The sequence below is a fragment of the Thermoascus crustaceus genome, assembly GCF_041956765.1.
Source record: "Thermoascus crustaceus strain CBS 181.67 unplaced genomic scaffold VTN00scaffold_2, whole genome shotgun sequence".
NCBI classification, from domain to species: domain Eukaryota; kingdom Fungi; phylum Ascomycota; class Eurotiomycetes; order Eurotiales; family Thermoascaceae; genus Thermoascus; species Thermoascus crustaceus.
The window spans coordinates 2,526,577-2,550,276 of NW_027192528.1; the positions used below are offsets into that span (position 1 = coordinate 2,526,577).

Below are 23,700 nucleotides of genomic sequence, written 5' to 3' on the forward strand. Positions count from 1 at the left end.
TCTCTCTCTCTCTCTCTCTCTCTCTCTCTCTCTCTCTCTCTCAGTCTAGCTCTGGCGGTTATTCGACTGTTCAGATTAGTATGGGCCTTTTCCTGTCCTCCTCCCTATCTGAATCCATAAAACTTGCAGTACTACAGCAATGCCGATGTTCCTGAAATTTTTCATTTACGGCCAGGATAGATTGGTGTGTTCATTTGTGTTGGGCCTTGCCTTGGGTGAGATCTGTTTTATTTGACCGCGAAGCGCGAACCACAGCGGTGAGACTTTGATTCAGCCTCTGGACTGAACTGGGATTTTTCCTATATGTTGGACGCCAAGGACAGTCTCGTTTCATCTCGTCTGGATGGATGGGATGGGAAAAATCCAGACTGGGGAAGTATATAAGCTGCCAGGTGTCGGGAATAGACCAATATACCCGTGGACGGTACTTCGACCTCGGGGTTGGATTAAGTACTAGTCAAGAACCTAGGTATGTTTACACTGCATAAATGGACCTGGAAAAAAGAAAATTTTTTTTCTTTCCAGTGAAACCTATGATTCCACTACAACGTACAATACAATCGATGATTGAGATAGGCTTTTCAAATGATTTTGTTTCTTCTCATTTTACTGTTAAAGCCTCTGCAATAACTTAATATGAAAATGAACAAGCTAATTATGAAGAGTTCTTCATGAGCAGGATCGAGCAACGATCTAAACCGGCGGCACCGCGACCTCAACCTCCTCATCCCCGATCCCCCTCCTCTTCGCCTCCTCCAAGATGGCCGGCGCCGCCGTGGCCCCGACCCGCGACACTCCCAACGCCCGCACCCTCAGCATGTCGTCCAGCGTCCTCACACCTCCAGCAGCCTTGATCTGCACCCTCGGATCGCAGCTCTTCCGCATGAGCGCCAGATGCGGCAGCGTCGCGCCCTTGTAGTTATACTCCCCGCTCGCCTGCTTCACGAACCCATACCCGGTACTTGTCTTGACGAACGCGACACCGATCTCCGAGCAGATCTGGCACAGTCGCACGATATGCTCCTCCTGGAGGTAATCGTTCTCAAAGATGACCTTCAGCACCGCCCCCTCGGCCGTCACGGCATCGTTGATCGCGCGGATCTCCTCCGTCACGTACCCCCATTCCCTGGAGAGGACCTTGCCCACGTTCACGACCATGTCGATCTCGATCCCGCCGGACTTGGCAGCCTCCCGCGCCTCGAGCACCTTGATCGCCGTTGTGGAGTTACCGTGCGGGAAGCCGATGACGGGACAGACGCCGACGGAGGTGCCGGCCAGCTGCTCCCGCGCGAGCGGGACGTGGTAGGGCTTCACGCAGGCGGTGGCGACGCCGTAGCGTTTGCAGAGCTCGAGACCCTCGAGGACGTCGGCGTCCGTGAAGGTCGGGTGGAGGAGGGAGAGGTCGATCATTTTGGCGAGGGAGGGGAGGGAGACGCGGACTGTTGCGGGGAGGGTGACTGTAGTTGACGAGGGGTTGGTGGTCGCCATGTCTGTTGATAAATTCAGTTCAATTGAGTGATTTGGTATTGCCGTGTGCTATGTAAATTGACCTCTATGCGTGAGTACTAGGTATGGGGGCTTGAATTTCTTTTAGTTCTGTTGTGATACATTAGCAGGGAATCGTTCAAAGTCCGTCTCAATTAAACAAGATCAGTTGAGGGCTAGACCTACCTACCGTGTAGATGAGCGATTCGAGATAGAATCAATACAATTTCCTAGCTACCTATCTAGACAGCACATGCATGGGCGGTTAGAAGGAAAGCAGAAAGAGGCACGGTGCAAACAGAATACGGACTCCGCGCGGGGCGCGGGGCGGGATACGGAGTACATGTGCATGCTTGATTCCCCACAGTTTTAATTGACCAAAATTCTGATGAATATCTGTACTCATCGTACACTTAAAAGAGTGACAGAAGCTCGGTTGCTCTCGAGTTAGTAGAAAATAAATAAACAGATTCCGTGTTTAAAACTGGCAGTTGAAGTTAGATCGACGAGCGGTGATGGTGAAGCTACTACTATTAATAACAGTGTTTGGCACCACGTGGTTATGCTGTTGGCATAATAAGCGGTCTATGTATGTACTGTATACGGGACATCTACCTCTACGTACTGTGTATCGTGTACCATCTACAGATCCCTGTACGCTGGTGGCAGAGATGAGACTTGGAATTCATTGCTGTGGATTAAATTACTAGCTATTAATATTTTGCTTCTACTAGGTATACATTCGACACGGATGATACACGAACCATTTAGTTCTTCGTTCCAATTCATTTCTCATGTCTTGCCAACTTCAAATTAAAGCACACCTCATGTTGAATATTAGTCATCCGAGCCAAGGAAGAGGTTTGTTTTTACGACCACCCTCCAGCACGAAAGGAAGGATGATGATCTTTGATAGTTGAAAGATGCGATGAATCGTGACCATCTCGCAGGTGAACCTGACTTCCGGTACTCGTTAGTGGACCCGATGTGTTAGAAAAGTTTCCAGGGATTGAACACTGCATTGTCTTTTGCTGCGCTCAGTCGAAGGAAATAATGGTTCCAAAGACAAGCCAATCCATTTAAATCTAAAACCAAGTAGCTACCCACCCAATGTACCGAGGTACCTACTCCTGTGACAGTGGACAGTGTGTGCAAGTTCGGTTGTGTCCGCCCTCCTTACTATTCAGTAGAAGGCAATAGGCCTGTTTAATGGCAATTGGTTAGTGGTTTCGCACATCTGCCATGATACGGGTACTGAAGACTGCACCCAGGGTCTGCGGAAGAGGGGGGTTTTTGGAGACCTGAAGGTCCAGAATTGGAATGAACTGAATTACAAAGCCACCACCATATCCCAGTATTCTGCACAACCATTTGAACGAGTTGGGAGGGGACGCTCGAGAATTGTTTCCTCGTGCATGCCTCAGCTATGAGGTCCAGTCAGAAGAGTGGTGTATCGCACGAGGTCATTGACCTTGTCGAGGATGGCTCCGAGCTTCTCTTGTCCGTACAGGAGATCATCTCATTCCCATCTCTGCGTGGCAGGCAGGATACTGGGACGTTGTCCATGCATCCGCTTTTGCAATATTGGGCGTGTCGAGCAGTAACGCTGATAAGCCGTATCACTCCCGGCGATATCTTCTGGCCTCGACGGCAATGACAGCGTCCAACCTAGAATATTCAATCCAACATCTCCACCAGCCATTAGCTAGGAGAATACATAACATCCTAGACTACCTATGTCAGCTCAATATAGATTATCTGTCCTACACAAACAAATTCAGTTCCTGCAGGGTCCCTTGCTAATATGTATTGCTTTTGGGAGAGCTCTATGGTCTGATATCCGACAATATTATACGATATTGGATCATAAAAGCAAGAGGCATGAGCAGTGAAAAGCATGCAGCCTATTATCAAATGAAATTATTGTTCCTACTAAGTCACGAGAGAAAAGTATACGGGTTAATGTAGTATAAAGACATCCTTGAATATGACTGGTATTATTTTGTCATAAGTACTGTAAGAACAGACCAACAGCACCGTGATCCTATCGTTGAAATGATATTCCTATCGCGTTATTCATTCTTCCAACAATCTCTCCACCCACATACATAAGTAGTATGCATCCCGACTCCCTTCAAGCCAGGATGAACTACCTAGCAGCGACTCTCCCCCAGAACTCAAACTCACAGCGCAACACCCAATCCCAGCGCCACGGCAGCCAGCAGGCTTCCAGCCTCAACGACGGCGCCCGGAGCAGCCGCGCCGGACGTGGCGGCCGCGAAGCCGCTTCCAGTCGAGGTCGACGAAGAACCGCTGGTGCTGGTTGGGGCAGGGGCGGTCGCAGCAGCGACGGAGGACGCAGCTGTCTTGGATACGGCGCTCTTGGTGGTGCTACTAGACGGCTGGTTGGCGTCGGCAGCGTTGCAATAGGAGTCCTTGGTCTGCTGGGCGCCGAACTGGTTGGGGTGGCCAGGGCAGTTGTTGTAGCAACTGGTAATGGGTATGTTAGTACTTATATATTTCTCTTTCCTTGTGTGCATATGTTCGGGGAAAATCCTCTCCACTCCCTCGACAAGTGATGTCGGTGTCACCATGTCTCAGAAGAAAAGAAGCTAACAGGTGAGACAAGGAGAAAGCACAGTATCCGCTTAGATGTACTCACGTCAACACGTTGTTGCTCTGCTCGCAAAGGCATTTCCAGTCATTGGGTGTGCAGGCCTTCAGCTGGGGCTCTGTGGACTCGAGACAGGCGTCGACGATGCTAGGTTCGTGGTCAGTGTCTTCAATCCTCTCAAAAGGTCACAGTTTCAGTCAAATGGAACCTACTTCTGAGCAGCGCACTTGTAGTCTGCGGCAACAAGGCCGACAGAGACGGCGAGGAAAGTAGCAGCAGTAGCAAGGAAGCGCATTTTGTTGTTGTTGTTGTTGTTGTTGTTTTGGTATCAGGATGAATTCAAAAAACCAGAGATCAATTATTTATCAACCTCGACAAATCAACCTGGCAGCTTAATCCCAGAGACAAGACTCCGAAAGCAAGTGCAAAGAATTAAAGAGAGTAATGGAGGTGAACTAAAGACACTCTTCAACGAGAGACGAAGAAGATCTGGAACGTACAGAACCGAGAACACGCCGGACCGAGGTTATGGAGGAGTCAAGAAAGAAAGGGAGGACAAAAAAAGGGGAGAAGAGGAGAAAAAAAAGGAGGTGAGGGATAAGAGGAGAGAGGAATGTGTCCTCCTGTTGTGGCGGACACCGCTGAAAGTTGCAGCATACCAGCCATCCATGACTACCAAGGAGGCCTGGCACTTTTCGAGACATCAGGACATGGAATCCGGAGTAGACAAAAGCGGCCCCGCCAATAATAAGCTGCGGCCAGTTGGCAAGCGCTGTGTAAAACCACTGGTCATGGCTTTAAGAAAAAGACCAAGCGAAAGCAGGTGCCAATATCCGGTCTGGCTGGAAATTCCCCCCGGCCGTCTGAGTCCTGACCGCTGAACTATGGGTTACTCCGCACTTGCTAGGATCAGACTGGTAGAGTTTGGTTCCTTTTAGAAACATGGCGGACGCCACGCGCGCAGAGGAACATTGTGGTTCATGCAGGTTTGTGCAGAAGATAATTATTTTCCTTTGCAGCCATTATTCGCATAGGAAATCACTGCCATGACAGGAGGAACATCAAGAAGCAGCACTGTTGGTGGCAGAAGGAGTTGATAAAACGTCCCCTTGCTGATACGGATGTCGTTCAACGGGCAGTATCGTTGGTTTAAGACTAACCGGCGCTAAGCTGGCATGCGGCGATCGGTCAGCGATAGCGCTACCTCCTAGAGCCCAACTTAGTTCTGCCAAAAGTCCCAGTGACAGCCGGGGGTCCGGGCACTAGCAGTGCTGTTCATGCCCGTGGAAGATGGGATTATTTTGCCTCGATGCTTCCTGAGCTCTTCACACCGACCCAGGCATTCGTTGGTCTTTGCTCGAAACTTCCAGATAGTCGACCGTTCTGTCCGCAACTTGTGGAGTCGTAGGCCACCGCCAATTCCATGAGGATCTACGTACTTCCGAGAACAGCTTCTCTCGGATGATTTGAATTCTTCATAATTATTAATGATAGTGGGGATCAGGATCAACCCTGAATGCATTATTGCACGGATCGGTGCCTCTTCCTCAGTACCTACCTACTAAAATTTGCGCATGAACATTCGATAAAATGATAACGGCCACCAGGAGCCATCACCTATTTTTAGTATCTGTGCTCGGTACCTAATTGCGGCTGCTGGGTGTTTGAATGAATGAGATCATCAATGATCTTCCATATACCTCCCCCTGCAAAGGCTCACAGCAGAGTAGTATTACAGGACATTGATGATGTCAATACTTCCGACTATAACTCTCTTTCTCTGGAGGGCTTGTCGGTACACGGGATGCAGCCTTAGGATCTTCACTAGGCGGCTGTAAACAAGAATACTTAAGATAGATAGATTAGGTAGATAGAACATGCGAATAAAAAACAATACCTTCTTATGACTCACTATCTGCAGATAGCACCTACTGATCATAATCATAATAGCAACTTGACCCCATCCGATCCCCGTGTTTCCCTTGAATACCCCTTCCTTCGACAGAAAATGAAACGCAGAGATAGCAAAGAAACTCGTAGTAAAAATGTCCCCATGGGCGGCGAGCACCATCTTATATCAAGACCTTCAGCTTCTGCTACTAAGTAGCATCACTGTAGCATAAAGCTACAGTCGTACGGCTCCACCCGTTAAGAATCAGAAAGCTGAAAAGCGGTAGAAGAAGACAGATAGCCCAGACGGGAAAAGAGGTGAAAGAAACTAACATGTACTGAGAACACGCGGAAGCGACTGGCTGCAACATAATCGGATATTGGAAAGCAGAACCACGTAATGGAGAATATAGATCCGTGGGGAAGGACCAAGCTAGATACAGAGAGATATCAAGCTGGAGCAGCACGCATGTCACTGTATGTATGCATGCCAAGGCAAGCAACGGCTGGATCCGGAAAACAGAATTAGTTCTGATGAGTAAGTCGTCACAGGCCTTTGATAGATAGAATTATACAGAGATATACAAGTGAAGAAAGAATGCACATGTGCAGAAGTGGCGGGAGTGAGAATCGCCAAAAGCAGAAAATAAAAGAACACCAGAACCCAGTTGGCTTTGCGTGGATGGGTTTGTATCCCATCGGCAGAGAAAGAAAAAACAAATTCCGCAAACTTCAATCAACAGCACAAACCCGACATACTGACCAGCACCAGAACGGGAGTTTAAAATGTGCTCGATAGGTTGCTAAAGCGATATGTGATACGAGTTACCACAAATATTTGTGTATGATGGCGCCCTTCTACTCCTGACCGAATCCCAGCGTTTCCTCGACGGCAATAGACAGCTTCTGTTGCAGCGTTTCGTAGCTCTTGTACGGAGGGAGGTCAAGACGGTTGAAGCTGTTCAGGCTTCGTTAGCAATTGGAGTAGTAGCGGAGAACCGCAGAGGAACATACCAAGTGTGCGACTTTGGCAGAGCATTGACATCCCCAGACTTCTCGATAGTGAACCTTCTTGGCCCATCGGAACCCTGAAGATCCTTGAATCCGTTGACCGGGATACGGGACGTACCCGTGGCAAACTGAAGCAGACGAGACTTCTGCTCCGCATCCCAGCTGCGGATGATCTTCCAGAAGTTCTGAATAACTTCATCTTGCTCCTGATATCCACGGTAATCGGTGTGCTTCTTCCAGTCGTCAACGTCAATGTCCGCAATACCGCCAATTAGGAGCTCAAGCTCGCGCTCGTCGAAGACATTGACCAAGTCTGCGGGGATGAGTTCGTTGAAACCGGAAATAAAAGCATTGAACTGCTGCTCCACGCGTTTCTGGATCTTCCACTCCGTGACCAATCTACCTGGGGTCAGATCAATTCTAGGTACAGTAATACTAGGGCATACTTACTCAACATATTGCGCCTTGTTTTCATTGGTGACCGGAATGTTCCGGCCATTGGGTATCAAATCAATAGTGTGACGCTCTCCGAACTTCTCATCATCAACCGAAAACGTAAGCTCAACAACGCCCTCGATGTCATTCTCCCTGTTATGTGTTAGCACCAGTCCAAATAGCTAGTGCCCAGAGCAATGACTTACAAAGTCCAGGTCAAATTACGATGGAAATCTTCATCGACACCTTCCATATCCTGGAGGGTAACCTTCTTCCGCAGCATCATCTTGTAGAATGCTCCGATGAAGAACGAATCCAGAAACCGGCGGTGGAAGATGGCCAGACCGACGACCCGGCCGATGAATTTGAAGTAGTTAAGATGCTCAGGATTAATACCGGAGTGGGGGTTAATCTGCAAGGTGTAGTTATCGTGCGCGGAATACTCGAAGAGACAATAGAAAGGATTGAACATTTCGTGGGAAAGGAGGAAGAAGAATTCACTGCCAAGGAATTAGCAGGTAACGTTCTGGAGAAATTGATCTTCTGGGATCCATACCGTGAGAGACCACCGTAATCCAGACCATCCTCCCCGTCAAATTTGATCATTAGTCGTTTCTTCAGGTCAGAAGCGCTTTGGCGCATAATCTCGGCGTATGAGTCCTCGAAGATGTTACCACGACGCACTTTGACATGGCACTGTCCTGACATGATCCTCAGTGCTGGCTGCGATCTGAAGTAGATCAGTTTGCGCCTGAAGTCACGCTTGTACTGCGGCACACCCTGATCCAGTGATGACGGCAGTCGAGGATCGTCCCACGTTGTTGTCTTGGTATTGTGGTCTACAAAGTACACTCGAGCGGTATTCGTCAGGCGCATCTCCCACCCACTTGGCAATGGGCCCAGCTGTGATACCGGCTGCTGCTGAATCGTTGTGTTGCCGCCGTTTGCGTTGTGTCCATACATGCGGATATACTGCTGGCGACGTGGATCGACCCAGGTAGTCGTACGGGTGTTGTGATCAACGAAATATGGTCGCCCTTCCGGAGTTACGCGCTGTTCCCATCCGGCAGGAAGTTCACCGGTACCCGCGGTTGTAGCTCCCGTGGCCATCATAGAAACTGCATTTGCACTCGCGCTTGCGCTTGCGCCACTCGGGGTATGTGCGTGCTGAGCCTCCTGCAGATTCGGGGAATTGGCACCGGTACGATCCTCCGGAAGCATTCGACTCTGGTGAGCTCGCCGTTCCATTTGCATGTTTGCTTCCCGCTGTGACCGCTGAGTGTGCTCATTGTAGTTCGAGGACGGTCTCGTCCAGGTGGTAGTCCTCGTGTTGTGATCAACATAGTACGTCCGTCCCAAGTTATCCTCTCGTCGTTCCCAGCCCGCAGGGAGTCGGCCTTGGCTATCTTCAAAAGAACTAAGGTTCGTCCGGGAGGTGTGACCGTTGGACTGCGCGCCACCGTTGACCGTCGCCACGGCGCCGGATGGTCTGGCAGCACCCGAAGCTCTGACGGGAGTGAGTGCGGTACTCGAAGCGGCTGCAACCGCCGAATCAACGTGGCTGGAGCTTGAAGGAAGTGACGGCTGTGGGACGAGTGCGGTGGACGTGGAGGACGGAAGCTGTGGTCTATGCAGGCTGTTCTGTGTAGGGTTGGGGGTGCTGAGGTTGGTGGACAGGTTGATGATGAGCTTTCCGTGCACAACAAGATTGTCGTTCGACTTCTTTAGATCTCTGGTGAGCATCTCTGTAGCGCAAAAACAATAGAGCACCGTGGTCAGCATTGATTTCAGTGAAATAAAACGGAAGCGGCAAGAGGAATACTTACCGTCACCGCCCATCTGAAGGTCAATCACATCTCCGATCCGGACGTTTATCACACCCAGAAACCCTTGGTCCTTCTTCTTGAACTTCTTCTGGTCAAATATCTGAATGGCGAGTATGCTATCCTCATTGACTCTCCTGCAAACACCCAGAGGTTGTCAGACCAGTCAGTAAAAAAGACGAGCACAGGACGCAGATATTCTCGTCACACAGGGGAGGTGTAGTCACGTACAGATCAAACATCTCATTCCAGTATGGGTTCAATGTCTTCTTTATCACCGACGTGGTATGTGTCTGTTCACCGCCGATCGTGGCCACGGCGAACGGATCCGGAAATCCTATTGTGCATCAAGATTTGTTAGCCAGCTGCCAAGGACATCTTTAGGGATCGGGGCCAGAGACATACGGAATACATCGCGCTTGTATAAACCGTCCGCCGCAATAACTGTCGCCCGGATGTCAGCATCCTGCATGGTCTTGTACAGAATCCGATGGGAGAATCCTCACTTGTGACCCTGAGATTCGGCTGACTGCGACCCATTGTCAGTATACAGAGATCTCATCAGGCGAGCCGCCTCCCGGAGAGCCCAGCAGAGCAGCGTGATGAGGGCGATCACTTACGCAGGTAAGTTGGAACCCATCTTGTAGTGATTCGTCGCGGCACACCGCGACAGACTCGGGTGTTACGGCCTTTCAACCAAGCCTAGGAGGTGGTTCCGGTTTGCGCATCCACAGCAGAACAAAGAGAGAGGCTAGAGGGGGGGGTATAGATGGAGAGGTATGCCCGGGAAACTTCGAGGGATGCTCTGAGGCTGGCGATATGCTGGAGTAGCCCGGGATTGGGGCTGAGCAGGCTTGACGTGACGGGTCTGGCCAATAGATCCTGAGCGAGGGGCTGGCGGGAGGAGCAGCTTAGACCCTTTCGAAACGGTCCCAGCCGAGCGTCGGTACCTCTTCTCTCCTGCGGCGTGGCAAAGAACACCAGGGTGGTGATAAAAGAAAGATGAGAACTTCAGAAGGTCCAGCCGGCGCGTGAGACGGGCGTTGGCCAGGTTAGACACTGTTCGACCGGTCGTTCCTCGAACGTTCGTGAGCCTGGTCCCCTCTGGCCCGCTTCGCTTGGGCGGCTATGAATCAGCCAAAGATAGAAAACCCCGCGTGCGCTGTACCTGCACCACCACGTTCGTCCAAAGGCTTGAATCGTGCAGAAACCCGATAAACAACAAGAGACAGGCTACAGAGATCGACTTTTTCCGTCGGAAGGGCTAAGATGGCTGGCGGTTTGGGCGATCCGGAACCACCGATTTCCCTATGCGATCCGCTCCCGTTCGACGACGTAATCGGCTGTCTTTATGCTCGCCCGTTCTGGCGTAGCGGTCATCAAAGCTCCCCGGCGATCGTCCTGCTTCCTACTGCACCTACGCACTCCCCACACATTATTGGAAAATAGATCTCAACGGCTAATGCACTGACGATCGAAATAGAAAGAAAGAGAGCTGCTATTTTCCAAGAATAAAACAGGTTCGATAGCTAATGATATCTCAGAAAGGCCCTGTCATCCACCCATTTTGTCCCAGTCTGTCGTTTAGTGGTTATCATACATCCCTCACCCCAACTCCGAAGGACTCAGCCTTTAAAGGAGACAAATCCCTGGTTCTGAATCGGTTCACAATCATGTCCCTCCCACAGCGACCTCACTTCCTTCCGATAAAAACATCAAACTTGCAAACATATGATCGCAAATAAATGTATCTATCTAGTACGGGGCATAGCCTCGACCGCGACCCCGGTAGCCTCCCCCACGATATCCTCCACGAGGTGGATAACCACCGCGGCCATAGCCACCACGGCCCCGGAAGCCTCCTCGTCCACGGCCGCGGCTGCTCATGCCAGGAATGTTAGTACGCTTGGGAACGACCTGTCGGCGGATGCACAGTCAGTATCGAGGCAGACAAGATAGAACAGTCCGAATCGAAATGGAATCTATCCATGCTCACCTTCAGATTCCGGCCACGGAAGACACTCTCGTTCAGGACGAGCGCCTGCGCGACGAGACTTGGCTCACTAAACTCTACATAGGCATACCTGCAGGCGACACGTTAGCATCCTCCTCTTGACAATGTATAACTTTTTTATTAGATCCAGAGGCATATATCATCTCGCGACGTACCCTTTGGGATGCCCCGTATACTTGTCCAACAGGATGGTGACGCGGTTTATCGACCCGCAACTCTGGAAATGCGCCTGGATCTCCTCGGGGGAAGCACCGTAGTCAACGTTGCCGACGAAGATGCTCCGGGCATCGACGTCCTCCCTGTCCTCCCGCAGGTTCTCCTGCTGCTGGTCGAGAGAGGCTTGCATCTCGCGCAGCTTGGCGGCCTCGGACTCCATCTCCGCGACCCGCTTCTTCATCGCCGCGATTTCTTCCTACATACAAGGGAAATCGAGTTAGCATGATGGACGAAGATGCCACGGGAAAAAGAAGTAAAAGAGCGCAAGAATTATGTAGAGGCGTGTGTAGATAGGTAAGTTAGGAAGGAACTCGAGCTCGAAGCTCCGAACCGCAGCCTAGTTGTAGCGTACGTACCTCATCATCACCACCGTCCTCGTGAGTGTCCAGACGCTCATCCTTAATCTCGTTACCTTCCGTAGCCATTTCGACGATTATAATCTAAAAAGCAAGATGCGGGTTCACAAAGCGCAAGGCAGGGGTCAAGGGTCGTGGGGGGCGATGTCCGAGATCCGGGGTTTGGTCTGGTCGTTAGGTAGGTTTGTTTGCTCCTCTCTCTCGAAACGAGAAGGATGTTATCGAAATCCCTTTCAATAAACGAGCCGCTGACTATTGAGTATTAAAGAGACAGGCAGGATCAATAAGGAGTGAATGGAAACAAAGGGCCAGGCTGAAGGAGGCGAAAAAGACGGGACAAGTTAATGAATGCGAATTCCGCCTTCGATTGATGCCGAAGTTCGAACGCTGCTCTTTCTGGCTTAGCGACTCTTCTGTCATCGCAAACCGCTAGTACTCCTAGCAAACCCAGGTAAGTCGAACAACATCCGACTCTTTTTTATTTTGTTTTATTTCAGAATCACGTATTTATCCTTTTCATCCAAGGAAAAATGCAATGTCATATGTTACAATTATAATGATTGTCAATAGAAGTCGCGCAACTGAATAGGGACGAGCCCAAGGTGAACCATGAAGGCGGTACCTTCCATGACGTTTGCTCTTCGCAGGTACTGCTTCCAACCCCAGTCTTGAGGCCACTGCATCCAAACACAGCCACATCCCACATCTATCAAGCAGACTGCATATTGCACACTAGGGCCCCCATCATTTGAGCATAATAGTGAAGATTTCAAATAACGTCTGAATCCGTCGAAACGGTCAGGCAGAAATAGGTTACGTAACATCGTCACGATGCCCGAGTAGTTAAGGGGTGCGACTCGAACCAACGGTATCACATGGCTTCGGCCGCACAGCAATCTGAATGATACATTAGGTATATACTTCGGTCCCTCGAGTCGGAGGAATCTGGTGAGAAAACTGAAACAGACCTTACCAAGCAGGAATTGTCTGTTCCATAACGGACTTAATGTGGAGACAAATAGGGCATTGATGCGCCGTCCTCATGATGGTATTCGCAAGTGTACGACAGCGATCCAGGGAGGTAGGTAATCAGTAGAGGGAAAGCCAATTTAGACTTCGAGGAAACTTAGGCAAATATTCCTGACTGGCAGAATGGGTACATTCACTGTGAAATAAAGCGGCCAGATATAAGAATGGAAACAAAGGAATAGAAATGAGAAAAACAGAAACGTCGTAATTGCGCACACTCTCTGGGGTATGTACAAGTAGAAGATACAAGGTAAGAAAAAAACAGATATCATGAAGCAGCCAGGCCATTCTTGCGGAACGACACCTTCTCGACGGCGACCGTCTCGTTTCCACTGGCATCTGTCTTGAGCTGGTAGACATACAGCACGAGCACATCGCCTTGGACCTGTTGTTAAGGTCAGCACGCGCATACATGCAGGAAAGCTGTGATTCATAGCAGCCTAGACTTACATCCATCAAGCAGAAGCTGGGGGTCGGTTCCTCCCCCTCAGGCCAGTACCCCGTGCTGAACGCGCCTGTCGCACTGCCGGGGTTGATAAAGAACCTTCCTTCCATCTCGAACGCCTCAAACCGATGTGTTCCTCCCCATAGCAGGATATCTACGTCCATCTGGCGCGCGGCGATAAGGAGAGCGTCAGCATCCCCAGGGGGGATGATGGTGTGCCCATGGGTGAAGCCTATGCGAAGGCTGCCATGGGTAACGACCTTGGAGAGAGGGAGATTGGGTGAGTCGACGTCGAAGTCTCCCTTTACAAGCTGTAGGTCGGGGGCGATGCCCCTGAGGAACTCGAAGGTCTCCCGGTCGGTAAGGTTGCCTAGGCAGAGGATCTGACCGATCTTACCCGGGGTGAGGAGTTTCTTGAACTATATATACACATCATCATGTTAACGGGAGGGCCCTGATAAACCCGGAGAGGATAATGATCGATATGCGCACCTTTGCGGGGAGATCCTAGCGCGGAGAGTCAGTATTTATATCAGCATGACACGGCGGGATACACGTGAGGGGAACATACTGGAGCCCTGTCCGGGATGAACAGGTCGCCAATGACCAGCACCAGACGCGAGGTCATCCTTGAACCGGCACTGGAGCTCAACGACCCATTCCCGAGGAAGACAACGAGGAGAAAGCGGAGCAGAAGCAGCGGGCGGTCGGTTGGCTTGTACCTCGCGGGGGAAGCTCAGCGCAGGCGTCGGACCGTCTGATCGATCTGGCCCGATGGAGGCGCGCTTGGCGCCGCTGAGCCCTAAGCCCTAGGCGCATGCTGTTCGTGTACTAGCGCGGTCTCCGCATCGCGCGGTAAAAAAAAGTTCAGATCCCGCTGCAGAAGTTTCTCCAACTCGGTCCGACGAACTCAATGGATCACGAATGATATTCCATGGACTTTAGCAATCGGTTTCCACGGCAGGGCGGCCGAGAAAAAACCGTTCGGGATGCAACTCTCCGATCGGGTGCCTTGTGATTCTGTTGTTGTTGGGCCACGTGTGGGAAATGGTGAGGAGTCATCGTGTCCTGCAGGGATCTTGAGATCTCCCAGTCGATAGATCTTCTCATAAGACAACGTTTTTTCCCCTGAAAGGGCTTCTCATGTCAAAAAGACGTAAACGGACTTTTCTTCCGGCTCAAGTAGTCATCCATTGAGCAGTTGGAGAATGAGGGGAATGCTCTCGTGAGCGTCCGTATAGTAGTTGTTGTATGCATTCACATTCTTCGTATCACGAGACATCTACGCCAGCTCTATCCCACGCAACGGTCCTGATACTTTGAAAGAAGCAAAAAATAAGCAGCCCGGCACTTCTCGGTCTGGATCTCCCCGCAGGAGGCGGTGGCACGACTGACTCCGAGTGTCAGTCCCGATGGTCGGGGGCCCTAAGTTAAAGGTGATCGATCTCGCCCTGAAAAGTTCTCCAGCTCTTTCACCTTCACCTTCATCAACACCCTTTCTGTATAATAATATCTGATTCTCCAGCTTCCTCTCTGCTCCTGCAGCCACCCTGGCGCCGTCTCTCGTCCTCCGCAGCTCGCTCTCCCGACTCCACCCCGCGACGCTCCGTCGTGGGCCGCAGATCGGAACCCTGGCGTCTTCACGGGCGACTCCGCGCCTGAGTCTGATCTCCAGACACCTCGGCCAGCGTGTCCCGCTGCCCGAACTCAACACTCCCTTCTCGACCGAGAGGATCTCCGTCGACCCTGACGATATCGAGTATAAACCCATCGACCGCACCGTCCTCTCGCAGGTCCAGACCCGACGCCTTAGCACCTCCGCCAGAATGTCTTCCCAAGCCCCTCACTCGACCCTGCTGATCCCAGGGCCCATTGAATTTGACGATGCCGTCCTGCAGTCCATGTCCCACTATGCGTGAGTGCCCCTCCTTGGCCACAGAAACGAAACCACCACAACACGAGATATCCTCCAAACAGTGACTAACCACCACCCAGCGAGTCTCACGTCGGCCCCGCCTTCGTCAAGACCTTTGGCGAGACCCTGACCCTCCTCCGCAAACTCTTCCAGACCACCAACCCCGGCTCCCAGCCCTTCGCCATCTCCGGCAGCGGCACCCTGGGCTGGGATATCGTGGCCTCCAACCTGATCGAGAGGGATGAGGACGCCCTCGTCCTGCACACTGGCTACTTTGGTGACTCGTTCGCCTCCTGCCTGGAGACCTATGGCGTGTGTGCCACTCAGCTCAAGGCCCCGATCGGTGAGCGGCCCTCGCTCGCGGAGATCGAACAGGCCCTCAAGCAGAAGCAGTACAAGATCATCACCATCACTCATGTCGACACCTCGACGGGTGTGCTGAGCGACGTCAAGGCCGTTGCGGAGCTCGTCCGCCGGGTCAGCCCCGAGACGCTGGTCGTCGTCGACGGCGTGTGCAGTGTCGGTGCTGAGGAGATTGCCTTCGACGCTTGGGACCTGGATGTCGTCCTGACCGCCAGCCAGAAGGCCATCGGCTGCCCGCCCGGTCTCAGCATTCTGATGATGTCGGAGCGCGCCATCAACCGCTTCAAGTCGCGCAAGACCCCGCCGGGATCCTACTATGCATCCCTTGCCAACTGGCTGCCCATCATGCAGAACTACGAGGCCAATAAGCCCTCGTACTTCGCGACCCCCTCGACCCAGCTCATCCGCGCCCTCCACACCACCCTGTCCCAGATCACCTCTAAGCCGCTGGCCGAGCGCTTCGCGATCCACGCCCAGGTCTCCGACAAGGTCAAGGCCGCCGTTGCTGAGCTGGGCCTGACCCAGCTGGCCACCAAGCCCGAGAACCAGGCCCACGCCATGACCGCGATCCGCCTGCCCGAGGGCATGGCTGCGGCGGACATCCTGCCGGGCCTGGGCAAGCGCGGCGTGATCTTCGCCGGTGGTCTGCACAAGGAGATCGCGACCAAGTACATCCGATTCGGCCACATGGGTGTCAGCGTCACTGACCCCGGCCGTGATGACATCGACAAGGCCATTGAGGCGCTGAAGCAGGCCTTCGCTGAGGCCAAGCAGGCCAAGGGTCTTTAAATGTTTTGACGTACCTGCCTACGATGTAGATAAAGTTTCGATTGCTTTTTTAACTGATATGTAGATTCTGGAATACGCAAAAAAGGAGGAGAGAGAGGAGCAAAAAAGATATATACGGTACATAAAATAAAATAAAAAGGAGAAATTTCTATAAATATGCATCTTTAACGGCTGACGTACTTTTGTAATAAAGAAACTAAAAGAACGGTAGGTGCCTCCGAAGTTTAAAAGCACCAGGTTCACTCCTTCACATGTTAACCTAGACCCGATAAGAACCCGGAACCAACCAACCAACTGTTTGTACCGCGGTGTACTGCACTACTGCCTAGTAATAGGACAGTATCTACCGAGTGCTAGAGATCTAGAATCAAGACTTGAATTGATAACTATACGTTATTCATCATTGATTGAAAACTAAAAAGCTTCCTACCTAGTTTAGGTAGGTAGTCTTGAACAAAGGCTCCGAAATGTATCGTCTTAGTTTTATTTTCATGAGAACCTATACAATCCACACATAGAACCCATTCTCTTCCAATCCAAACATTAGGTAGTAGTTTAACCATATGTATCTCATTCCGATAATTTATTCAGTTCATTAGTCTATTTATTAGTTTCGTTAATCCACTGATTGACCTGATATAAGCCAGTAAGTAAGTACCTAGGTATATAGAAGGATTTCACTCCGTCTCCATATCCTACGACCAGCAAAGTTCAACCGAAACTCAGCTTCTTGGACGCCATGTTCCGTGCTTCTTCGACCTGCAACGGACAAAACAAAACAAAACAGCTTTTTGGAAACCTGCAGATCTCACAGGCGCTCCCAAGGGTTATGGATCGATCTTTTTGTCCTTCTGATGGGAAAGAACAAAGCGGCTGTGGTATTTAGGCACTGACAGCGTACAGATTCTCTAAGGTGCTTGGTAGTACTTTAGATATACTTTGTTCTATATTCCCGTGGAGGAAGGATCCATGCTATGCTAGGTACGCTACGGTAAAGATGGAGCCGCATCTCATGATCTGAACCGAACCGAGTGAACAGATGTGATGGAAGTACTCAACTACCTAGTACCTAGAATAAATAATAGTCAATTCAGGAGCAATATATCAATATCATATCTAATAACGAGTCAAACTAGGTAACCTATGCAGGGTATATTCTCCTAATGTTTCACAATTTCCTCAAGTACGCCTCTATAATCAAATACAAATACAACATGTACATTACCTATACTATGCCCTATATCATGAAAAGTTCTCTTAAATAAAACAGACTGCACTTCGTTTTCCTAGACGGCAGCGGAACAAGAGTTAAAATAGCCATCACCATGATAAAAACACCAAGAGAAAAAAAGAGACACATGATCCACTCCCTTGCCATCTTGGGTAGGCAAGTGAAAACAAGACCCCATATAATATTGATTGAAATATTTGCTTAGGTGACATCCACTGTTCAGCTTAGTTCTAACGCCATTATAATAGGAACGGAAAGAATAGAAGGATAAACACAGACATATACGACAAAAGGTTAGTAACTAAAAAAAGGTGGGGAGAATTGGGAATGCAGCTTGAACCTTTGGATGGGACGGAAACACGAGCCGAAGATAGATAAATGTGAGAGAAATACAATAACCGGACCGGCCACAGATACAGAGAGGAGGGATATCGACGACAGGGTATGATCGTGCTACGCACATTTATCAAACGGGGGGCAGTACGCCGGGTTTCTTTACAAGACAGAAGGCAGAACAACAGGCATCACATCGTCCACATGCTCGATGACAAGGGGGGTCCGTTTAAGTCGTTTCCACTTCTCCTCTTCGTAGCGCCAAGAGCGCTCGTACATCAGTAACATACTGAAGGGCTTCCAGCATGGGGATGAGATGGAGCAGGCCGTTGTCCGTGGGATCGTTGATCCAGCCTTCAATGGGGATAGCATTGTCTATTCATCCAAAGTCAGAGAGAAAGGAAAAAATCGCACCCCATCATCAATAGACCCTACCTTCGTGGAATATGTAGCTCATTGGGCTGTTGTCCAAGATGATCACCTTACTCAAGTCCGGCTCCACTGAACTGAGGTCTTTTATGTACGCACCATTCCGCAGCGTGCAGTGCTGTCGGTAATATCGGGCCTGGAAATATTTACGTTCCTGCTCGAGCCAGTCGATCACCGGGTCGGCGTATTCTTGGACGCTCGCCGTGAAAATGACCAGCTTGTACCATTTGCAGACCTTGCGCAGAAAGTCGTCGCAGTGAGGCCGCTTATGGACATAGTAGAGAATCGGATGTTGAGGGCCCAACGTGGTTGGCGGTGCACCAGGGGTCACTGCTGTTGTCATCGGGGTGGAAAGTTTAACTTCAACCATGTGGCCACTGGACATCCGGCCACCCTTGGCCAGCGAATGAATAAGGGTCTCATCAAGGTCAAGAACAAGGGTCTTCTGAGGAATCCTGGAATTGCGAGTACCCGCGGTGTACGACGGCTGACGAGGAGGGATCAGTGGGCGAGGAGGGATAGGGGTATGAGGATACTTGGTGATCTTCTTGTGCGTGGACGGTGATGTGGGCGATTTCAGACTATCAGCAGCGAGACTCCCCTGGGCATTGTTACCTAAAGATTGACCGACCTCGGTGCTCTGCGCCCGCCGTTGTTTCTGTCGTTTGAGCGCCTCTTCATTATGAAGTTTAATCCGTATCGAACGTCGGGGTGTGTAGTCTTCAGCTGTCGGCTCGACATCCGGACATTTCGATCTCGTATGCCGTCCACCGCCACTGGAGCCTTTCAGAGAACGCGGATCAATTTCAGATTCTGAGGTCGACGACGCAATTGATTCACGGGAAGCGGAACTCTTAAGCTTCCTCGAGGAACCACCGCGACGAGTCGAAGGCTTATCAGCCTTTCTCACAGCTTTGCTCTGCGCGACCATTTTCCCTGCCTTCGAAGACTCGTGATTGCTGCTCAGGGTTGCCATAGAACGTCGTATTTTTCTCACCGGGGCGAGAGGAGAGTATCGTCCGTCATCGTCGCGAAAACATCGGGCAGCATAGACACCGGGGGCAGCGAGAGTCGAGAGAATGACCTTCAAAGTCTCCGCAATGGCTTCAAAAAGCCGCTGAGTGATCAATTGCAGCCTAGTCTGCGCTGGAAGCTTTCCATCTCTCTGTAGCCCCCTCAACAGTGGTGTCTTCTCATCAAAGGTATGTATAACTCCGTCAAGACCGTCCGTCGGCTCTGGCGTATCCTCGCGATCCTCGCGGTCCTCAGAGTCCTTCTCGAATAAGTCGCTCGAATGCAGACACTCTTCGCTGTATGACCGGGTCTTTCCTAGGTCGCTGCGCGGGCTACCGGACCAGATCTCACCTTGCGAACGGGAGCGATGGCGGGGAGGACTGGGAGACGAGGACTGGCCAATGACTCGGGACGACAGTATATTCAGCGAGTTCATCTTCTGACAACGGCCATGGAGTCCGACCCTGACGCAGATGTCTAGAAGAACAGCTGTCAGCGCTGGCACAGGAGACTCCGTTCTTGACAGATAGGATGGAAGGCAAGGGACAGTGAAAGAAAGAGTAAGCAAGCTGCTGACCTCAATGCGCCAGAGGACAACCGTCCTTCGGGGCCACGTCGGTCGTTCAAGAAGCGTATCGATGTCCAAACGGGGACGCAGCCCCAAGCTCCCGAGGACGCAGAGATGACCTGGCTGACAGACTCGCTGCGAAGGGTCGATATGAGGTGCAGGTCGTTGTCTGGCAGCTCAACGGATGACGGAGGTGTGGGGAGCGCGATGAGCCGACAGGAGTCGGTTGAGCTCGTCGTTGGGCCGAGCCTGCGAGCCTTGGCCTTTTGCGGGCGAGAGCGTCAAGTCACACATGCGTCCCACCATCCCGCTGCACCAGATATCCTCCGACACTTTTACACATCTCAACGGCGCTTCTCGATAGGTACGCGCTCTCTCTGTATCCCGGGACTGAGGGCGGGCCTGACGCGTTTCCAGAGCTCACGAAGCTCGTCCTGCCATCCAGTGCCATCCAGAGGGCGCTTGCATCCCGCACATTTTCCCGCTCCCACCTGACTCCGCCCTTGCACGTCAACGAGCCCGCTGAAAAGAGCATTTCGGGGTGCAAGATGCCGTCCAATTCTATGGCCTTGACGCCTGGGCTGTCGTCCTTCCTCAAATCCCTCAAGACGAATCCGATCGACACGTCCATCGACAATTTGATATCGTGCGTTCCAGCAACCCTCTTGCTGTATAAAGCCGGGGTTTTTACTAATTTAAGAACCACAGACTGCTCAAACGTAGACAAATTCGTCATTCACGGTCATGTGCCATAGCGACTGCGTATCTCCTTCTCCGCGTGGTCTCGGCCTTCAGGACTACAGAGGCCGCTAAGCTGATTGAGCGCGTGCAGAATGTGGGGAGACGGCTGGTAGCTGCGCAGCCCAGAGAGATGGTTGTGGGGAATATTGTGAGGCGTGTGCTTGGTCTCATCCGGGACGAAGCGGAAGATGAGAGGGACGCTGAGTTTTCCCTGTCGAGCGATGCTGGCACTGACAGCCGGCCTCATACCCCTCCTCGTGGGCCCTCGCCTTCGCGGCTAGCACCGCAGTCTCATATCTCGAGCTCCTTGAAACCCGGGGACACGGACACGAAGGATCAGGATACCGCCTCCGTGCTTTCTGAGCGGTCATCTTCTCGGCCGCCTGTGAACTCCTTCGCCCCCACGCCAGCTCCGATTTCTATGTTCAGCCTTCTGTCACATCCTGAGACGGAATCTCCTCAAACCGGTTCTCCTGTGCCAGCATCACCTTCAGGTAGAGTGCCAGGGCACGGTCCTAGCAAGGACATCCGCGCAGAGATCATCGATGGCATTGGTGAGATCATCGATGAGTTGGGACAAGTGGATGATCAGATCGCGGGCTACGCCCTCGAACATATCCACTCCAATGAGATTATCCTCACTCATACCTCCTCTTCTACCGTCCAGAAATTCCTGCTCAAGGCTGCTGCCAAGCGGAAATTCACCGTTATACATGCAGAGTCGTACCCTAACAATCACGAGGCCACCCACGCTACTGTCAGCGGAACTGCCTACAGCGATGAGGAGACCATGAGCTTTGAGTCGTTCCAGAAGCCCCTGATTGCTTTAGGCATTACAGTCATTTTGATTCCGGACTCTGCAGTTTTTGCACTGATGTCTCGTGTAAACAAAGTGATCTTAGGTACTCACTCCGTTCTCGCCAACGGCGGGCTCGTTGCAGCCGCAGGCACACGGGTCATCGCCAGGGCTGCCAAGGTCCACCAGACTCCTGTTGTCGTGGTCAGCGGCGTGTACAAGCTGAGTCCGGTTTATCCGTTCGATTATGAAGCTCTCATCGAGTATGGAGATGCTAGCAAGGTCATCGGGTATGAGGACGGTGACCTGGTGGACAAGATTGACGTCGAGAACCCCTTGTACGACTATGTTCCTGCAGAGCTGGTGGATCTCTACATTACGAACCTGTAAGTTTCCCTTTTTCTTTCGTTGACTTAGGTTACGGTTCGTATCTGGCTTTGAACAGAGCAGCTGACTGTCTTTTGCAGGGGAGGTCATGCACCATCTTATCTGTACCGTATCGTCTCGGATCACTACCGGAAGGAGGATATCAACTTCTAAAAAGTTGCTAGATAGCCAAAAAGAAATGAATGAAGATGATACCCAACACTCGGAATCCAGATCTGACAGTAGACCATAGAGTATGCAATTTCGATAAAATATTTTGGATAGGTAGTTTTAGTAGGACCGACTGCTGCTACAAATAGGACGGGCGAACGGGCCGTTTCGTCTAGATAAAGAGACCGCACTGCACTGCACTGCATCTACAGGTGGGACAGAACATATCCTCCATTTTGTAAGAATACTTCGACCCTCCCGAAGAAAAAAAATCATGACGCCATTCGATTCTTTTTTCTCAATGAGCCAATCGTAGTACTTGCAGTGCGTCGCAGGTCATCCGTCCGGAAAAGATTAAGAAAAACCCTCCAGACAAACACACACAAAGAACACAGCAACGGAGATATTTTACAGCAATCTCCGATTATCTGCGATGATGGAAAATGATCCCAAAGTCCGCCCCCCCTTAAAATTGAAACAGCATAGCCCATTGTCTTTGTTGTTTCCTTGCGCCCTTTACGAGCGGGGCTTCTCCTTCTTCTCCTTCCACAGAGCGGTCAGACCGACACCGGAGACCTTGACGACCTTGAAACGGACACCGGGAATATCACCCTTGGCCTTGCCCTTACGACCGAAACCGGCGAGGAGGACCTCGTCGTTCTCGTCGACGAAGTTCAGACAACCGTCATTGGGGACTGTATGTGTTTTCCTCTGGTCAGCAATTTGTCTCTAGGATGTCCGCTGCGACTTGAACCCCAATCTTCCTGTCAAGACAGAGAGAGATAATTTCCTCCACCCCCTGCTTTTTTACTCTCCTTTATCTTGACAAGAGACCCGTCCCAAAGTCACACAAAACCCGGGTAAAGAAACAAGGGCAACCCACCGAAAGCAGTGACCTTCTTGCCGTTCTTGATCAGCTGGACCTTGACACACTTCCGAATGGCAGAGTTAGGCTGCTTGGCCTCAACTCCGACCTTCTCGAGGACAATGCCCTTGGCGTGGGAGGAACCACCGAACGGCGAGGACTTGTAGGCGGTACCCAGGAGGCGTTTCTTGTAGGACAGGTCGGCCCAGCGCTGCTCACGGCGGTGGTTGCGGAGCTTGCGGGCGGCGTTCAAACCACGGGGCTTTCCCTTACCCATCTTGGCGGTGTTATCTGCGTTCGACGGCTAACTGTTGTAGATGGATCGATATGTTAGTTTTGTCGCTGTTTGATTAAGTTGCGGGGCTTAGTGCTAGGGGCGATGGATGTCAAGATTGGATGACAGATTGGTCGAAATATTATTGACCGTGAGGCATTCGTGGAAAGGGTGAACGTACCGACTAAGAAGATATCGCCAAAAGGCTGATGGGTTGGTTGTCGAGAAGTCGAAGGGTCGAAGTCGTTCACAACTTTCACGGCCGACGTCTCGCCAAAATCGGGAGGTCGAAAATGTGGATGTGCGTCGTCGCCCTAACTCCGCTAAGCGAGCGCGCTCCGCCCGGATCGGAGAAACGTCGGCTGGGGCTGGAGCTTGGAGCTCCAGAACATGCGTGCCCCGACAACAGCTGTACCTTTTCACATGGAATAATTGCTATGCACACTGTCCTCGACGTCTCTGACGTTGACGGGTATTTTCCATAATAATAGCTTACTTTCCATAAGCTTGAAAACGATGCATTTTAT

The 23,700-nt window shown here is 51.2% G+C and overlaps 14 protein-coding genes across 14 annotated transcripts; 4 read left to right on the top strand and 10 right to left on the bottom strand.

Moving 5' to 3' along the window:
- Positions 1-693: 693 nt before the first annotated feature.
- Positions 694-1,488, bottom strand: VTN00DRAFT_4448 (uncharacterized protein; the record flags this gene model as incomplete). The annotated part of the gene is made up of 1 exon (XM_069430876.1): positions 694-1,488. The coding sequence occupies one exon, from the start codon at positions 1,486-1,488 to the stop codon at positions 694-696; it is 795 nt and encodes a 264-aa protein (XP_069289968.1).
- A 2,180-nt stretch (positions 1,489-3,668) lies between these two features.
- Positions 3,669-4,394, bottom strand: VTN00DRAFT_4449 (uncharacterized protein; the record flags this gene model as incomplete). Its single annotated transcript, XM_069430877.1, has 3 exons — positions 3,669-3,975; positions 4,148-4,246; positions 4,312-4,394. The coding sequence occupies 3 exons, from the start codon at positions 4,392-4,394 to the stop codon at positions 3,669-3,671; spliced, it is 489 nt and encodes a 162-aa protein (XP_069289969.1).
- Positions 4,395-4,478: 84 nt separating this feature from the next.
- On the bottom strand, positions 4,479-6,170 carry VTN00DRAFT_4450 (uncharacterized protein; the record flags this gene model as incomplete). The annotated part of the gene is made up of 2 exons (XM_069430879.1): positions 4,479-4,588; positions 6,032-6,170. 2 exons carry the CDS (start codon positions 6,168-6,170, stop codon positions 4,479-4,481), a joined length of 249 nt encoding a protein of 82 aa, XP_069289970.1.
- Positions 6,171-6,389: 219 nt separating this feature from the next.
- VTN00DRAFT_4451 (uncharacterized protein) lies at positions 6,390-6,788 on the top strand (the record flags this gene model as incomplete). Its single annotated transcript, XM_069430880.1, has 2 exons — positions 6,390-6,466; positions 6,542-6,788. 2 exons carry the CDS (start codon positions 6,390-6,392, stop codon positions 6,786-6,788), a joined length of 324 nt encoding a protein of 107 aa, XP_069289971.1.
- A 59-nt stretch (positions 6,789-6,847) lies between these two features.
- VTN00DRAFT_4452 (uncharacterized protein) lies at positions 6,848-9,898 on the bottom strand (the record flags this gene model as incomplete). Its single annotated transcript, XM_069430881.1, has 10 exons — positions 6,848-6,947; positions 7,004-7,399; positions 7,451-7,588; positions 7,642-7,935; positions 7,992-9,180; positions 9,262-9,395; positions 9,490-9,595; positions 9,664-9,702; positions 9,765-9,787; positions 9,879-9,898. 10 exons carry the CDS (start codon positions 9,896-9,898, stop codon positions 6,848-6,850), a joined length of 2,439 nt encoding a protein of 812 aa, XP_069289972.1.
- An 892-nt stretch (positions 9,899-10,790) lies between these two features.
- VTN00DRAFT_4453 (uncharacterized protein) lies at positions 10,791-11,003 on the top strand (the record flags this gene model as incomplete). The annotated part of the gene is made up of 1 exon (XM_069430882.1): positions 10,791-11,003. The coding sequence occupies one exon, from the start codon at positions 10,791-10,793 to the stop codon at positions 11,001-11,003; it is 213 nt and encodes a 70-aa protein (XP_069289973.1).
- A 10-nt stretch (positions 11,004-11,013) lies between these two features.
- VTN00DRAFT_4454 (uncharacterized protein) lies at positions 11,014-11,913 on the bottom strand (the record flags this gene model as incomplete). The annotated part of the gene is made up of 4 exons (XM_069430883.1): positions 11,014-11,175; positions 11,255-11,342; positions 11,428-11,684; positions 11,845-11,913. The coding sequence occupies 4 exons, from the start codon at positions 11,911-11,913 to the stop codon at positions 11,014-11,016; spliced, it is 576 nt and encodes a 191-aa protein (XP_069289974.1).
- Positions 11,914-13,141: 1,228 nt separating this feature from the next.
- VTN00DRAFT_4455 (uncharacterized protein) lies at positions 13,142-13,946 on the bottom strand (the record flags this gene model as incomplete). Its single annotated transcript, XM_069430884.1, has 4 exons — positions 13,142-13,258; positions 13,324-13,737; positions 13,811-13,825; positions 13,890-13,946. The coding sequence occupies 4 exons, from the start codon at positions 13,944-13,946 to the stop codon at positions 13,142-13,144; spliced, it is 603 nt and encodes a 200-aa protein (XP_069289975.1).
- Positions 13,947-15,144: 1,198 nt separating this feature from the next.
- Positions 15,145-16,385, top strand: VTN00DRAFT_4456 (uncharacterized protein; the record flags this gene model as incomplete). The annotated part of the gene is made up of 2 exons (XM_069430885.1): positions 15,145-15,233; positions 15,314-16,385. The coding sequence occupies 2 exons, from the start codon at positions 15,145-15,147 to the stop codon at positions 16,383-16,385; spliced, it is 1,161 nt and encodes a 386-aa protein (XP_069289976.1).
- A 1,793-nt stretch (positions 16,386-18,178) lies between these two features.
- VTN00DRAFT_4457 (uncharacterized protein) lies at positions 18,179-19,828 on the bottom strand (the record flags this gene model as incomplete). The annotated part of the gene is made up of 2 exons (XM_069430886.1): positions 18,179-18,324; positions 18,385-19,828. The coding sequence occupies 2 exons, from the start codon at positions 19,826-19,828 to the stop codon at positions 18,179-18,181; spliced, it is 1,590 nt and encodes a 529-aa protein (XP_069289977.1).
- A 680-nt stretch (positions 19,829-20,508) lies between these two features.
- Positions 20,509-22,037, top strand: VTN00DRAFT_4458 (uncharacterized protein; the record flags this gene model as incomplete). Its single annotated transcript, XM_069430887.1, has 3 exons — positions 20,509-20,606; positions 20,669-21,883; positions 21,965-22,037. The coding sequence occupies 3 exons, from the start codon at positions 20,509-20,511 to the stop codon at positions 22,035-22,037; spliced, it is 1,386 nt and encodes a 461-aa protein (XP_069289978.1).
- Positions 22,038-22,306: 269 nt separating this feature from the next.
- VTN00DRAFT_4459 (uncharacterized protein) lies at positions 22,307-22,525 on the bottom strand (the record flags this gene model as incomplete). Its single annotated transcript, XM_069430888.1, has 1 exon — positions 22,307-22,525. One exon carries the CDS (start codon positions 22,523-22,525, stop codon positions 22,307-22,309), a length of 219 nt encoding a protein of 72 aa, XP_069289979.1.
- Positions 22,526-22,550: 25 nt separating this feature from the next.
- VTN00DRAFT_4460 (40S ribosomal protein uS12) lies at positions 22,551-23,176 on the bottom strand (the record flags this gene model as incomplete). The annotated part of the gene is made up of 2 exons (XM_069430890.1): positions 22,551-22,729; positions 22,918-23,176. The coding sequence occupies 2 exons, from the start codon at positions 23,174-23,176 to the stop codon at positions 22,551-22,553; spliced, it is 438 nt and encodes a 145-aa protein (XP_069289980.1).
- Positions 23,177-23,203: 27 nt separating this feature from the next.
- On the bottom strand, positions 23,204-23,676 carry VTN00DRAFT_4461 (uncharacterized protein; the record flags this gene model as incomplete). Its single annotated transcript, XM_069430891.1, has 3 exons — positions 23,204-23,207; positions 23,355-23,547; positions 23,670-23,676. The coding sequence occupies 3 exons, from the start codon at positions 23,674-23,676 to the stop codon at positions 23,204-23,206; spliced, it is 204 nt and encodes a 67-aa protein (XP_069289981.1).
- Positions 23,677-23,700: the final 24 nt, after the last annotated feature.